The sequence below is a fragment of the Giraffa tippelskirchi genome, chromosome 5 (genome assembly GCF_054371585.1).
Source record: "Giraffa tippelskirchi isolate mGirTip1 chromosome 5, T2T-mGirTip1v1.2.pri, whole genome shotgun sequence".
NCBI classification, from domain to species: Eukaryota; Metazoa; Chordata; class Mammalia; order Artiodactyla; family Giraffidae; genus Giraffa; species Giraffa tippelskirchi.
Window position 1 is genome coordinate 112,131,716 of NC_137279.1, and position 16,400 is coordinate 112,148,115.

Below are 16,400 nucleotides of genomic sequence, written 5' to 3' on the forward strand. Positions count from 1 at the left end.
GGCATCACTGACTTGATGGACATGGGTTTGAGCAAGCTCAGGAGGTGGTGACTGCCAGGGAGGCCTGGCATGCTGCAGTCCATGGGGTTGCAAAGAATCATATGAGGCAAGTGAACTCGTAACCATGAGACCACCAGGGAAGTGCCCTCCATATAACTCATAGTCACACAGAGGATGAGATGGTTGGCTGGCATCACTGACTCAAATGGACATGAGCTTAAGCAAACTTTAGGACACGACTGAGAGACTGAACTGAATGAACTGAGGGACCAGGGGGGTAAAGACAACACATTCAAGTTCTGAAAAGCCCTCAGTCCTGAGGATTTGGTGATTCTCTTTTCATCCTCTCTCTCTCACTCTCATCTTCTTCCTCCCAGAAGCAGCTCTGCTTGCCCCACTGAGTCCTTTCCTCACGATGGGTCAGACATTCAGGTTGATATTGGTAATGATTATTGGTCTGAAAAGTTTCTCTTACCCAAAATAAAACTTAAGTGTCTTTTTTTTTTTCTTTCATTACCTCTTGCTTATTTAGCGTATAGAACATAAAATCCTTGAGTGAGGAAGCTTTGCCTGATTTACTACGACTATCCACATAGAATTTGGCAAACTAAGAGTGAGAAATCGATTTTAAAAAATGAAACTACAGATCTATGGGGGGAAGGGTGGTGCACAGCATGAAGCCAGCTGACATACAGAGTCTGAGATGCATTTTATGGCCCTTATCTTTAGAAGCACAAAGCAAAATGACCAACTCCTTGAATTCTAGATACTTCATTTTTTGTTTTTTGGCTGCGCTGGCTTTTTGTTGCTGTACTTGGAATTTCTCTAGTTGGAGTGACGGGAGGTACTCTGTTGCAGTGCTCGGGCTTCTAATTGAGGTGGCTTCTCTTGTTGTGGAGCCTCTAGAGTGCAGCTTTCAGTAATTGTGGCACGTGGGCTCAGAAGTTGCAGCTCCCTGGCTCTGGAGCATGAGCTCAGTAGTTGTGGTGCATGAGCTTAGTTGCTCCGAGGCATGTGGAATCTTCCCAGACCAGGGATAGAACCTGGGTCCCCTGCATTGGCAAGTGGACTCATAACCACGGGACCACCAGGGAAGTCTCCCCCATATAACTCATACACAAAGGATGAGATGGTTGGCTGGCATCACTGACTCAAATGGACATGAGCTTGAGCAAACTTCAGGACATAGTGAAGGACGGGGAAGCCTGGCTGGCTGAAGTCCATGGGGAGCAACTGAACAACAACTAAAGGGCAGAAGGCTCCCTGCTTCCCTTGCCAGGAGGCGGAACGTTGCCCAGTAAAGTTGCTCTTGGAGCTACGGAAGGAGCTGTGGGTGCCCCACCTGAGACCTTCCCTCACGCAAAGCAAGAAGCCCCCTGTAGGAGACAAGGGAAACACTCTCCAGCTGCCAGGCCCCATGTGAATGCCTTTGCTTTGCTCAGGGCACTTTCAGAACAGATAGAAAAGGCAGGTGTTTCTTCTTCAGCCTCCTTTGTAACTAAAGCCAGGCGTGTGATCCAGCCTGCATCGCTTAAGTCTACCCACATGAGACTTCAACTCAGAGGCTCTGGGAAAATTCTACCCTGCTAGCAAGGGCAGCAGCAGAGGGGTCTAGCTTCAGGGGCATAGTGGTTACAGAATTAGGTTCCTGCCACAGTAACAGCCTTGGTGCCACAACTGTTGCTGTAACACCAGTGGCAGGGGTGGCATGGTGGAATTAGAGCTTCATCACTAGAAGCTTAGACTGAGTTCTCTAGCCCGCCTAACAATTGGGTAACCATGAACTACTCAGTGTCATTTAACTTATCTATTTTTTTAAAAGCTCTGAGTTTTTTGTTTGTTTGTTTTTTGGCTGTGCTGGGTCTTCATTGTGGTGCACAGGCTTCTCTAGTTGCAGCACGAGCTCAGTATCATTCTAAAATTTCCTTTCCTACTCTATAAGCCAGGGTCAGCTTCTGTTGCTTGCAACTAAGAGCCCCGAATGACAGTCTAGTTCAACTTCGCCTCAGCCATCATTTCCTGAGGTCCTGGCAACAAGAGCAGCACTCACATGTTCCCTGTCTGCGGTGGTCCCAACGACTGGGTCAGGGGCTTTGTATGCCATGTCTCAAGGAGTTCCTACACTGTGAGGTGGATACTATTCTCATCTTCAGTGAGAGGTGAAAAAAATCTGAGCTATCAAGGCATTAGAGGACTTGTCCAAGGTCTTACAAGAGGGTAATTCAATGCTGCAAAAGTAGGTAAGCTCTCATAGTTAAACTTGGATTCCAGGAGAGACAGTGGCAGTCAATTGCTCTGCATGGCAGGATGTGCAGAACTAGGTGGACCATCTTGTCTTCACAACATTCTCTACTCTGAAGTAAGGACCAGAAACACTTCATTAGGTTCACAGAGGGTGAAGTAAAGACACAAAGATATTTCGCTGTCTGAGGAGGATTTTTCCAGGACAGTGGCAGAGGTTATTAACAAGGAATCACATTGTTACCCAACAAGCATTTTTTCTGAAACTTGCCAGGGGAGGGGCTAAGGGGGTCCATGCCCGGTAGACAGTGAGGGGTAGCCAAAGAAGCTGAAAGCCTGCATTTAATTAAAAAGCATCAGTTTGCTCAGGCCTGCATTGCAGATACATTCCATATAGGTAATTTCTGTTCCATTCATTTTCAAACACTTATTCATTTACACAATTCCAAGGCCAATAAATCTTGGCATTAAGGCTGGCTTGATGTGTGATGCAGACAGTCTAATTAAGGACAGGGCATTTTATCAGCTCCTCTAAATTTCCTTTTCCCTAGTATACAATTTTTTATACGGGGCTGATCTTTTTTTTATTCATAAGGGCTTCATTGTCATTTGTCATAGCTGCATTAACTGGGCATCTAATGAAGACTTGGATATGGAAGTCTGCATCTCATCTCTCCTCAATAGGGAAATTAATAAGGCAGCAGGAAAATAGCTTCCTGAACTGAAATGTTTTTAGCCCACCCTGAGTCATCTAAAATAAATTTTGCTTGTCTTCCAAAATTTGGTTTTGACTATAAACTTTAGGAGACAGTGCTCAATTTCAACTTGCATCCACTGACAGCTTGTACCCTACTCCCCTACCTAACATATCACTTGGAGAGGTTTGGATCAGAGTAGCCAGAGCCTATTTTCCCACTATCCCCTCTACACACATTTACTGAGCACGTGTCATAGGCCAGGCTCAGGGACAGAAAACAGGCTCTAGAAGGCCACAGTCCAATGAGTCATGCTACCACTGTTGGCCAGTGTAAGAAAAACATCTTAGTTAGCCAAGCATCCAGATTGGGAGCAAGCTGGGAAGATTAGCTGCTCTATCCTTTGCCTCTGAGTGTGAGCCTCCCAACTCTTTTCTCCATAACTGTTGCCTGTGATCACAGACATTCACTTTTATGGATTTGTGAGTACACTGGTTTCCCAGGGGTGTCACAACAAAGTACTACAGGCTGAATGGCCTGAACAACAGAAGTATATTGCCTCACAGCTCTGGAGTCTAGATGTCCAAAATCAAGTTGTCGGCAGGGGTGGTTCCTTCTGACAGCTGTGAGAAAGGGATCACTCTTTGGCTTGGAGACAGCCATCTTCTCTCTCTGTCTCTTCACATTGTCTTCCCTCTATGAATGTATCCAAATTTCTCCTTTTTATAAGGATGTCAGTCACGTTGGATTAGTGAAAGTGAAAGTCACTCAGTCATGCCTGACTCTTTGAGACCCCATGGACCATAGCCTGCCAGGCTCCTCTGTCCATGGAATTCTCCAGGCAAGATACTGGAGTGGGCAGCCTATCCCTTCTCCAGCAGATCTTCCCAACCCACGAATTGAACAAGGGGTTCCTGGATTGCAGGAGGATTCTTTACCAGCTGAGCTACCAGAGAAGGGCCCACCCTAATGACCTCATTTTAACTTGATTACCTCTGTAAAGACCCTGTCTCCAAACAAGCTGACATTCTGAAGTACTAGGGGCTAGGAGTTCAACATATGAATTTTGGAGACACACAACTCAACACATAGTATGAGTGTCTCTAAAACTGGTTTAACTGGGAAATGCCCTGGTGGTCCAGTGATTAGGACTCCACGCTCCCACTGCAAGGAGCCCAGGTCTGATCCCTGGTCAGGGATCTAAGATCTTGCAGGCTTCCCAGTGCGACTAGAAACAAAAATTTTTTCTAATTTAAAATAAAATAGGTGTAAATAAGCAGTAGCAGCACCAAACAGCTAGAACATTGCATAGAGGGCTAAGAATTCCATGTTCAAGTTCTAAATTACCTACTTCCCCTCTCAGAGTCTCAGATTTCTTCTCTAGAGAATAAGAGGGCTGGATGGGGCCTCCAGAACGCTCTAACCCCCCAGGATCCTGTTGCTGACAAAGTGAGAGAAGTTGAGGCAGCACAGCAGGGAAGTTAATGATGAGGCTCCCCCACTCACAAGAAGACTGATCCTGAGCAAAGACTGATATGAGCCTCAGGGATTTTTTTTTTCTACTCTAAAGTGAGGACAGTGATAATAACTACTTCAAAAGGTTCTGAGGACTAACAAGGCCTGTGAATTGCCTGACACATGGTTGTCACTCCATGCATATGAACTTTTAAAGGTATTAGTACTCTTATTACTACCAGGAATCAGGCGTTGGACCTAGGACTCAGCTCTCAGGTGTCGTCTGCGATGATCGGAAGGCAGCGGTCTGTGCCCCAGGGTCCTATCCCATAGCTCACATGGAGTGAGATGAGAGGCTGCGGCTGGCAGGACTCCTGTGAGCCTTGTAGCCATTCTCTTCTCCAGGGGACCTTCCTGACCCAGGGATCGAACCCGGGTCTCCTGCATTGCAGGCAGATTCTTTATAGCCTGAGCCACCTGGGGAAGTCCAACTTTCCCCACCTCCACCTTATTCAAATCCCATCCCATTCTGACATCCACATTCATGTCATTAGGGTTAGGGCTGGGATTTCAGGTGATTTTTTTTCTCACTGTTTTATCAATTTTATACACCCTAGAAAACTGTAATAAAATCTGTTTAATTATCTCATTTAAACGCAGCCCTGTGACCTCACCCCCACATGAACACTAGATTGCTTGGGGTCTGTTAGTAATCATTCAGCTCTCACCTTCATTGAACTGTTAGTTAATCGCTCATATGTGTCTCCACCTAGACTGAAAGTAACTTGAGGAAACAAATGGGTCTTCTTAGTGAAATTTAGCAAAGCTTATTGATTGACTCCCACAATGTACTGGCCCTCTTACATAAACTATCTCATATCCTCCCGATGTCCTGATGAGGCAGGTAATAGTGCTCCTGCATTACAGATGAGACTCTGAGGCTCAGAGGTCACATGGGTAGGCAGTGACCAAGCTCAAAATCCAATTCCACATTTGTCTGACCCTGAGGTCACCAACCTAGCCTAGTGCTGTCCTCAGCAAGCTACCAGCTACAGAGCACTCCTGTCCCTCACCTAGGCTCCCCCAGCCTGATCAGGGTTTTCCGTGGGCTTGCTGCCCCCTGGTGGCCTCTGAGGGCCTGCTCCCTCTTCCAGCTTCAGGCTCATTCCACTCCAGACCTGAGACCCTAGGCACTTGCAAGAGTTACCAGCGAGGCTGGCCTTGCACAGCAGAGCCCTTTGCACCTACGGGAGGGCTAGACTTTTGCACAATGTCACTTTTTAAATGGACCCCCTCTACCAGGAGGATTCTGCTCCTAACAGCCAAAGAAGAGGGCTTAGGGTCCAGGGCCAACAGCTGTGAGTTCACCTACAGGGTTTGGTTCACCCCACCCAGCTTCTCATCTTCCCCTTCCCAGTCAGGACACATGGGTGTGGACAACCTCTGCAGGATCCTCCTGGGATTTCCATTTCCCAAGAGCTTGTTTATGGAATAGAGGAGGGAGAAAACAATAAATGTGGTTAAAGTTGAGAGCTTCAAGTTTCTTTACATAACATAGAGTCCTTTTCTCAAAAAACCCATCAAGATTCTTCAACAAGTACTACTGGATTCCTATTGTGCTCCACAGCTGCAGCGCTCAGGATGCAGAAAACACTGTCTTGAAAAGTAAACATATAAAAAATTACAATTCAATGAGACAAGTACTCTGATATTGGCGTCCTGGGACTTCTATCACACGAAAAATGGTTATCAGCACTCAACACTGAGAATAGTCATCACAAACAAAAGAAAGTAGAAAACAATTAGGGGTCAGACACCTCCTCCAACTAACCATCACTCCAACCCCCAGCACTTCTGTAACTTATATAAGCCACTTGCTCCCTCTGCCTACCTGGGCAGGGAAAAAACAGCAAGAGGACACAGCAATAGGGGGAGGTGTGGAATAGCCTGTCTTTCCACCTTCGGAGGGACTAGGATGTTTGAGCCAGCGGTCATCCTCTTCCTACTTGCTCGTTTTCTCTTCAAAGACCTTCCTTAACAGCATAAAAAAGTGATCACTACCTTTTCTGAGACTCCTATAATCACTGTGGAAAATTCTGAAAGAGATGGGAATATCAGACCACCTACCTGCCTCCTGAGAAACCTGTATGCAGCTCAAGAAGCAACAGTTGGAACTAGACATGGAACAACAGACTGGTTCCAAATTGGGAAAGGAGTAGGTCAAGGATGTATATTGTCACCCTGCTGATTTAACTTATATGTAGATTACATCACGTGAAATGCCAGGCTAGATGAAGCATAAGCTGGAATCAAGATTGCCGGGAGATATATCAATAACCTCAGATATGTGGATGACACCACCCTTATGGCAGAAAGCGAAGAAGAACTAAAGAGCCTCTTGATGAAAGTAAAAGAGAGTGAAAAAGCTGGCTTAAAACTCAAAATTTAAAAACCTAAGATCATGGCATCTGACCCCATCACTTCATGGGAAATAGACGGGGAAACAATGGAAACAGTGAGAGACTTTATTTTGGGGGGCTCCAAAATCACTGCAGATGGTGATTGCAGCCATGAAATTAAAAGACACTTGCTGCTTGGAAGAAAAGCTATGACAAACCTATACAGCATATTAAAAAGCAGAGACATTACTTTGCTGACAAAGGTCCATCTAGTTAAAGCTATGGTTTTTCCAGTAGTCATGTATGGATCTGAGAGCTGGACTATAAAGAAAGCTGAGTGCCAAAGAATTGATGCTTTTGAACTGTGGTGTTGGAAAAGACTCTTGCGAGTCCCTTGGACTGCAAGGAGATCGAACCAGTCCATCCTAAAGGAAATCAGTCCTGAATATTCATTGGAAGGACTGATGCTGAAGCTGAAGCTCCAATACTTTGGCCACCTGGTGCGAAGGGCCAACTCACTGGGAAAGACCATGATGCTGGGAAAGATTGAAGACAGGAGGAGAAGGAGACAACAGAGGTTGAGATGGTTAGATGGCATCACCAACTCGATGGACACGAGTTTGAGGATGCTCCGGGAGTTGGTGATGGACAGGGAAGCCTGGAGTGTTGCAGTCCATGGAGAAGCCTGGAGTGTTGCAGTCCATGGGGTCGCAGAGTCGGACATGACTGAGAGCGACTGAACTGAAGATGCTCCAGCCCAGCAAAGCTTTACACTACAAGGGACCACTAGGGGGCGGTACTGCAGTGCCAAGCTGCCTGGGGCACGACTTCCGTCGACCGCCGGCCAGCTTGTTACGTTTTCTAATGCTAATTTTTAAGAATAGTTTTAAACTGCTCTTTCTAAAATTTAAATGACCCATAGTACGTGACCCCTAAATTAATATAAATAATTTCTCTAGGGCTGCTGCTGCTGCTACTGCTGCTGCTGCTGCTAAGTCGCTCTGTGCGACCCCAGAGACGGCAGCCCACCAGGCTCCGCCGTCCCTGGGATTCTCCAGGCAAGAATACTGGAGTGGGTTGCCATTTCCTTCTCCAGTGCATAAAAGGGAAAAGTGAAAGTGAATTACAACATTCAAGACTGTAATTAAAAAAAAAAAAAAGTAATTTTTGAGGCAACTGCAAGTTTCTCACGGTCACAGCTCGGGAATGAAGAGAGACTCTGAATTTGAGAGGAGCCTTGAAGCTTAGCACCAGAACAGAAGGTGTACTGTAAAAGCTGGAGGTGAGAGGGTTGGAGAAAAGGTAGATTCAGGAGTGATGTAAGGAGGGCTTAAGCACAGGGAGTGAGTATGGGCTTATGGGGTATGGGTAAACTCGGGCCATAACTCCCATTTTTATCAAAATGCTACCAATCTTACTCTAAATTGGTACCACCTTTCTGGGGCACAACATGTAAGTGCATATTAAGTCTTAAAAATGTCAATATCCTTTGACCCAATAATTCCATTTTAGCAACTTATAAGGAAAATTTTAAACTGCACAAGTATTTGACTACAAGGATATCCAGCATTTGTAATAGCCAAAACCCCCAAAATAACAAAAAAAACTATAAGCAACCTAACTGCACTTTAATATAAGTTCCTTAAATCAATTAAGGATTATTTTGTACGTATTACAAAGGATGTGTAAATGAAAACTTAACATGTGTGTGCATGTGTGCTCAGTCGTGTACACTCTTTGGGCCCCCATGGACTGTAGACCCACAGGCTCCTCTGTCCATGGGCTTTTTCAGGCAAGAATTTTGGCCTGGGTTGCCATTTCCTTCTCCAGAGGATCTTCCCAACCCAGGGATCGAACTCACGTGTCCTACACTAGCAGACAGATTCTTTACCCCTGAGCTACCTGGGAAGCCACTTCAGTTCAGTTCAGTTCAGTTCAGTTGCTCAGTCGTGTCTGACTCTTTGTGACCCCATGAATAGCAGCACACCAGACCTCTCTGTCCATCACCAACCCCCGGAGTTTACCCAAACTCATGTCCATTGAGTCGGTGATGACATCCAGCCATCTCATCCTCTGTCATTCCCTTTTCCTCCTGCCCCCAATCCTTCCTAGCATCTGGGTCTTTTCCAATGAGTCAACTCTTCGCATGAGGTGGCCAAAGTATTGGAGTTTCAGCTTCAGCATCAATCCTTCCAATGAATATTCAGGACTGATCTCCTTTAGGATGGACTGCTTGGATCTCCTTGCAGTCCAAAGGACTCTCAAGAGTCTTCTCCAACACCACAGTTCAAAAGCATCAATTCTTCGGCACTCAGCTTTCTTCACAGTCCAACTCTCACATCCATACATGACTACTGGAAAAACCATAGCCTTGACTAGACGGACCTTTGTGAGCAAAGTAATGTCTCTGCTTTTAAATATGCTGTCTAGGTTGGTCATAACTTTCCTTCCAAGGAGTAAGCGTCTTTTAATTTCATGGCTGCTATCACCATCTGCAGTGATTTTGGATCCCCAAAAAATAAAGTCTCTCACTGTTTCCCCATCTATTTCCCATGAAGGGATGGGACCAGACGCCATGATCTTAGTTTTCTGAATGTTGAGCTTTAAGCCAACTTTTTCACTCTCCTCTCTCATTTTCATCAGGAGGCTTTTTAGTTCCTCTTCACTTTCTGCCATAAGGGTGGTGTCATCTGCATATCTGAGGTGATTGATATTTCTCCCGGCAATCTTGATTCCAGCTTGTGTTTCTTCCAGGCCAGCGTTTCTCATGATGTACTCTGCATATATGTTAAATAAGCAGGGTGACAATATACAGCCTTGACGGACTCCTTTTCCTATTTGGAACCAGTCTGTTGTTCCATGTCCAGTTCTAACTGTTGCTTCCTGACCTGCATACAGGTTTCTCAAGAGGCAGGTCAGGTGGTTTGGTATTCCTATCTCTTTCAGAATTTTCCACAGTTTATTGTGATCCACACAGTCAAAGGCTTTGGCATAGTCAATAAAGCAGAAATAGATGTTTTTCTGGAACTCGCTTGTTTTTTCGATGATCCAGCGGATGTTGGCAATTTGATCTCTGGTTCCTCAGCCTTTTCTAAGACCAGCTTGAACATCTGGAAGTTCACAGTTCACGTATTGCTGAAGCCTGGCTTGGAGAATTTTGAGCATTACTTTACCAGTGTGTGAGATGAGTGCAATTGTGCGGTAGTTTGAGCATTCTTTGGCATTGCCTTTCTTTGGGATTGGGATGAAAACTGACCTTTTCCAGTCCTGTGGCCACTGCTGAGTTTTCCAAATTTGCTGGCATATTGAGTGCAGCATTTTCACAGCATCATCTTTCACATGGAAAGACATTTATGCTAAATTCTGTGAAAAAGATCACCAGCAGAACTGTATATCCAGTATGTGTGTCGATTTTGCTTTTAAAAGATACAACAACAAGCATTTACTTGCAAAGATTATCAGGTGAAGAATATTCTCCAAGGGATTAATATTCATCTTTGGACAGAGACTATGGATGGGCTTTCTTTCCTTATTTTTACAACTGCTTTTATAATTAACTTAAAAAAAAAAGTTAAGTAGGCCTACCTAGTCTTTATCGCAAGTGCCAGGTTCTTTCCCTTGCCAAAGGGGAAGAACCAACCCCTTTCCTTAAAATCTCGACAGTTTCCCCAAACCTCCATTAGCCTTGTTCCATCTCGTCCTCTAGTCTGTGTCCAGTCTTTTCCCCTACAAGCCTGGGGATCCTTCACTGGGGTCCTGTGTCGCTCTTGTCTGTCCCTGCCCTACAGCCTGGATGAGACCCCGCCAAACGGGGCAGGTTATTTATTGTAAAACTTCAATCAGATCTGGCCCGACTTCTCGGAGTCGGTGGGACTGCAGACCTCCCTCCTCCGGGAACATTCCAAGCCGTCCAGTCGCCCGTCGCCGCGCGGGAAACAGAACCCCTGCCAATACGCGGCGGCGGGCGCGTAATGATGTCATCCTGGACAAACGCGGAGGCTGCGCCGCGAAGTTTGTCCCTTTGGAGGCGCCGTCCCTGCTCACGGCCCGCTCACGTCATGTGACCGACCGAGAGTCACCTGACACCAGTGGCGAAGAAGGAGGCTACCCGCGACGAGATGGAGGCTACCTTAGAGCAGCACTTGGAGGATACGTGAGTAGTATCTTTGTCAGCCCGTCCTTGGGTCGCGGCTGGAGAAGTTGAACGGGACAGAGAGTGCGAGCTGCGAGCGCCGGCTGGGCGTCTAGGGGACTCTCTGTCCCGGGGCCTCCAGTAGGGGTGCGAGGTGACGCGGAATTAAATCGCGCCGGAGCTCCGCACACTCCCTCCCGAGCCGGTCTCCGCAGTCCGAGCCCCAGCCCCTCTTGTCGTGCTGAAATTGTCTGGACAGGGTCGTTCTTCAACAGTTTCAGGAACCCGGTTCTTTTGAGGGAAAGATGTACCACCTGTGCCGAGCCCTGCCTTTATAAACGTAAACACACATGCTTATTTCCTTCCGGGTGTAACCAGTTACTTGTCGCCTAAGAAAATGAAAGGCATCCCTTAAATTTTTCGAATGAGTAATATCTATGTAAAATCCAAAATTGGAAAAATATAAGACAGCATACAGGGGAACACCTCCTTCCCATCAATACCGCTCAGCTTCCCACTTCCTCTGCATGAGGCAGCCCGTTGTTACTTAAGAGTTTCTCAGCAGTTGTTTCAAGTGAGTAGGTATGCTAAAGTATGTATTTTTAACAAAAGCGACAAAATCCCAGCTATCGCAGCGTTCCTGGCCCTCCAGAGCTCAAGAGTACGTGCCACAGTCTTTTCTCTCATGAGAGAGAAATTGGTTTAACTATTCAATTTAAAATAGTTAGTTGTAATTGAATTTTTCTTGGGGTAGGAGTGGATGATAAGTGAAAAAAGATAGAGTAACGCGAATTTAATGCCTGGTACATAGAAAGCCTCTTGGTGTTATAATTAATGTCATTTTCCCACATCATTTTCTTCCTTTTCCCTGTGTTCCTGGAATTAGAATGAAGAATCCATCCATCGTTGGAGTCCTGTGCACAGATTCACAAGGACTCAATCTAGGTTGTAAGTATCTAACATCATTCCTTTTAGTGGACTGCATAAGCACTTGATGTTGACTGAGAGCCTCGTGTGCTATTGTTCTCTAGTTTTTATTTCCTGTTATTCTGACACTTTCTGGGGACTTTTATGAGACTAGATATCATCTCCCAATAACAAGATTAGAAAACTGAAGCTTCTTAGTTGACATTTATTCAAGCAGAAATGGCCCTTGCAGTTCTAGCACTGCGCAGTTGTCTCTACTAAAGTAGTATTGGAATAATTTTAAATTGGGTCTAGAAAGGACTTCAGATAATGACAGCAGGTACTATTTATTGAACAGATGCCATATGTTGGGACTGCTTAGCTCTGTATATATTATCTCTAATTTTCACAGTAACCCTGCTAAATGTGTGATGGCGTTATTTTTCAGTTCAACTTCACTTAACAGTAAGTGAGTAGGCAGTAAAAATGGGGGATGCAGGGTTGGACACACGTAGGTTCAACCCCTTGCTCTTCTATTTACTAGTAGTGTGAACTGGGACCAAAAAGAACATTTCGGAGGCTCAGTTTCTTTACTGAGTTGTTTTTTAATAATAAATATTATGGAAGTGCATTCATGAGCTCTTACTGTGTACCAGGTACTATTCCAAGTGCTTTACATATACTAAGTCATTTAATCCTCATGACAACCCTATGAGGTAAAGAAACTGAGGCACAGAGGTTGAGTAAACTTGCCTAAGGTCATACAGTTAGTAAATGGTTGAGCTAGGATTTGAATCTGGCTCCAAAGTCTTTTAATCACAGTACTATAAGATTATATATATAAAACACTCAACACAGAGTTCAGACATAATGCTCAATAAATGGTAACAGTTACACATGAGAAAATAAATCCAGAAAGGTAAACAATGGAAGGCTTCAGCTAAGTCATGTTGGAACAAGTAAACTCAGGACACCTTGCTCCTTACTCCTCTGTCCTATAGGGCTTTTTAAAGCTCAGAATTGTTGCTGGGAGAGTAATTGAAAGTAGTAGTCTGTGTCACCCAGTTAGATTTTGCACACAAACCAGTTGGTTGGAGGAAAAAGGGCAGATTTTTTTGAGGTGCTTGGCACGCTCACAAATGGAAAGGCTGAAATTCAAGTGCAGAAATGTAAAACTAAATGTATTCCTTCAAGAAACCTACAAGGCCCAAAAGACTGCACTGTGTGTCCAGTTAATGTTTTACATAACAACAACTCCATCAACCCTGCCATAGTGGCATATCTATGACCTGACTTAAGTTTCAAGCAGAGGGGCTTGTGTTGCCTTTATATACAGAAAGATATTGTAAACTTAGTAATTACTTGTTGGACCTGGCACCCAAGATTTAGCTATTATCTACAGGCTAAAACAAACATTAGTAAAAAGCCAATTCTGTTCCTCTTTGAAAACAATCAGCTTATTCTAGTGGAAATAACTGCTCGCAGAATATTTATATATGCTGTCAAGGTGATCTTACAGCTGAACTCCTGAGTAAAAATCTTTATATCCTTTGAGGTTGAGCTCAGTAAAAGGAAATCAGATTTCCCATGAGTCAACAAGTCTCTGGCTCTTACCAGCTGCTTTTTGTCAGTCTCACCTCCGAATTTCTTCTTGCTTTCAGTTTGACAGCTTCCTCATATGCTTGAGAAGGTGTTTAGAGACGGTGATGGGAATGACCTGGAAAACTGAGTAGTTATGACCTTACTGAGTTAAAAGCTGTTGGCTTTCTCGCTAATGTAACCAGCTAAATATCACGGCAGAATGATTTTGTCACCACATAACCTAAGAGACCATGAGAACCCTCTTTTTGTGAATAATTCAATTCAGTTCTATTGTACCTCTACTCATTTTTGGACAGTCAGGCAACATGATATCATCTCTGCCTTCCAGGCCGCGGAACCCTGTCAGATGAGCATGCTGGGGTGATATCTGTTCTAGCCCAGCAAGCAGCTAAGCTAACCTCGGACCCCACTGATATTCCTGTGGTGTGTTTAGAATCAGATAATGGGTGAGTAGGTGGCAACAGATCCCTTCCTTTCCTATTTATTCAGAAAAATCCCTCAGAAACGCAACCAGGGCTTGCCCTGTGTTCATCAGTGATTCCTCATTCCAGGTACTCAGAGGGAGGTTCCACCCTTTGGACGACAGGACCAGATGGCTTGGTCTCTGAAGCTAATGTGCTTTCAGACCACAGTGACATTTAAATGAAGAGTAAGAGTTGTCATGAACTATCAGTAAAAGAAAGCAATAAATAACACAGAGGAAGACTCAACAACAGAAACATTCCAAGTGAGGGTCCTCCGAATAATAGTGAAAAAAGCAGAATACAAAACTATGCACATTATGATCACAGTTTTATATTAATAAAATGAGAGAAAATGTATATATAGTATACATGCAGATTAAAAAAAGGAAAATAATAGTGGTTGTCTTTGAGGGATAGGATTATAAGATTAATTTCACATTTATATTTTATACTTTCCTGTATTTCCCAAATGTTTTATTGTGTTTAGATATTGCTTTCATATATAGAAAAATAAGTATTACTTTTTTAGTTGTATCTTAAATCAAACAGCATCTTTAATCTTACATTGCCACCCACTTGTAGCACTTTACTGAGTATCTTCCACGTTGCCTTTCAGGAACATTATGATCCAGAAACACGATGGCATCACAGTGGCAGTACACAAAATGGCCTCTTGACATCTTGCATCAGTTCTCCTGCATATCAGTTCTGCAGCCTGGCACAAGGACTCAGTCGTACCTTATGTTAATTATCTTATAGAACTATTAAACCATTCATGTAATATGCATTGGGCACTTTTCTATTAATTTTAGAGTAGGTTGCTTTTTGACACTGGATTTAGTTAGGAAAGGATCGTGTTTTGAAGCAGTAGGTTTAGGTCACCTTGTATATAGAATTTTGTTAAGTTTAATAAACCTGGTTGGAGGAAAGCTTGGATCTTTTCTGAATTCTTTAAACTCTTAACAAATGTTCATTTTTTCAATTATCAAATTGTAATTTTTCTTAAAGGTAACTGCTCCAAATTGTTCTCTTTCAGAAGCTCCTGAAATACATAGATTCTCACAGAAGTATCTATGGATATGTAAACCAAGTCAAGCATACTCTTATCCCATAATAAAAACATAATAGCAGATATCATAAGTATTTACTATATGCCAGGAACACATTTAATTCTCATTAACAACCGTATATGGGTTTTCCTAGCAAAAAGGTGGAAGCAACTCAGATGTCTTACTGATGGGTGAATGGATAAGCAAAACATGGTATATACATGCCATGGAATATTATTCAGCCTTTAAAAAGGAAGGAAATTTTGACACATGCTATAGTATGGAGGACTCTAGAGGACATTATGATAAGTGAAATAAGCCAGTCACAAAAAGACAAATACTGTATGATTCCGTCTATATGGAGTACTACCTAGAGCAGAAAAATTCACAGAGATAGGAAGTAGAATGGTGGTTGCTAAGGCGAGAGGGGGAGAATGGGGAGTTACTGTTTAATGGGTACAGAATTTTTGTTTTACAAGATGAAAAGAGTTCTAGAGATGGATGGTGGTGATGGCAGCAACAATATAAATATCTAATACCACTGAACTGTACACTTAAGGATGGTTAAGATAAAAACAAATGATTACAATAGTAAATTTTATGTTTTATGTATTTTATCACAATAAAAGTTTTAAAAACATGAATAAGAATACCACATGAACTAATAAATAATTCAGCACAATTACAAGAGGAAGATCAACTTATAAAAGTGAAAAGGATCCTTCTATATCTCAAAATAGAAAATAAAACGTTTGCAATAGCAATAAAAATAATAATGCATTTAGGAATTAATAAAGGATAAAAAAAACCTGCATAGGGAAAAATTTTAACTCTTTCAAGAATTAAAAAATGAGCAGCACTAAATAATTACAAAACACAATGTAACAAAATATCAAGTCTGCAAAGAATTTTTCCTGAATTCAATATAGTCCTAATAAAGATGGTGGTAGAAATTTTGTAAACTTGATACAATTTTCTAATATTTCATGGAAGAATAAAGGTTTCATAAATAGTTGTCAAAAAAAGAAAAAACCCATATGGTAGGTACTCATTTGTCCCGTTTTGCATTTGTATAATTAAGGGATTAGCAGTCACCATTTGTACCTAAGATTCCAACTCTGAATCTTACTTGTGTTGGTTTCTGCCATACAACAAGGCAAATCAGTCATCATTATACATACAATCCCTCCCTCCAGAGCCTCCCTCCCCTTCCCTCACCCCATCCCTCCAGGTCATCACAGTCTGACGGGGCTCCCTGTGCTACACAGCAACTACTCACCAGCTATCCATCTTACACCTAATAGTATATATATGTTGAAATGGGCAGAAGACCTAAACAGAGCCTTGTTTTTAACAGCCCGACCACTGCAGAAATAGGTATGATTGGCCAGAAGAAAATCTACCGTTTGAAATACATTATCTTCTTTTCAGCCTTTATCATGCTCAACAACAGAACG

General features: G+C 43.3%; 1 protein-coding gene across 1 annotated transcript; it reads left to right on the plus strand.

Annotated features, from left to right (window-relative positions):
• Window positions 1-10,871: 10,871 nt before the first annotated feature.
• LAMTOR5 (late endosomal/lysosomal adaptor, MAPK and MTOR activator 5) lies at window positions 10,872-14,823 on the plus strand. Its single transcript, XM_081492803.1, has 4 exons — window positions 10,872-10,943; window positions 11,809-11,870; window positions 13,759-13,876; window positions 14,511-14,823. The coding sequence occupies exons 1-4, from the start codon at window positions 10,909-10,911 to the stop codon at window positions 14,569-14,571; spliced, it is 276 nt and encodes a 91-aa protein (XP_081348929.1). The 5' UTR covers window positions 10,872-10,908; the 3' UTR covers window positions 14,572-14,823.
• The last annotated feature ends 1,577 nt before the right edge of the window (window positions 14,824-16,400 follow it).

Coding starts and splice junctions, on each gene's coding strand:
- LAMTOR5 (XM_081492803.1), top strand. CDS start 10,909: ATGGAGGCTACCTTAGAGCAGCACTTGGAGGATAC. Junction 10,944..11,808: donor GAGCAGCACTTGGAGGATAC/GTGAGTAGTATC, acceptor TCCTGGAATTAG/AATGAAGAATCCATCCATCG. Junction 11,871..13,758: donor ACAAGGACTCAATCTAGGTT/GTAAGTATCTAA, acceptor TCTGCCTTCCAG/GCCGCGGAACCCTGTCAGAT.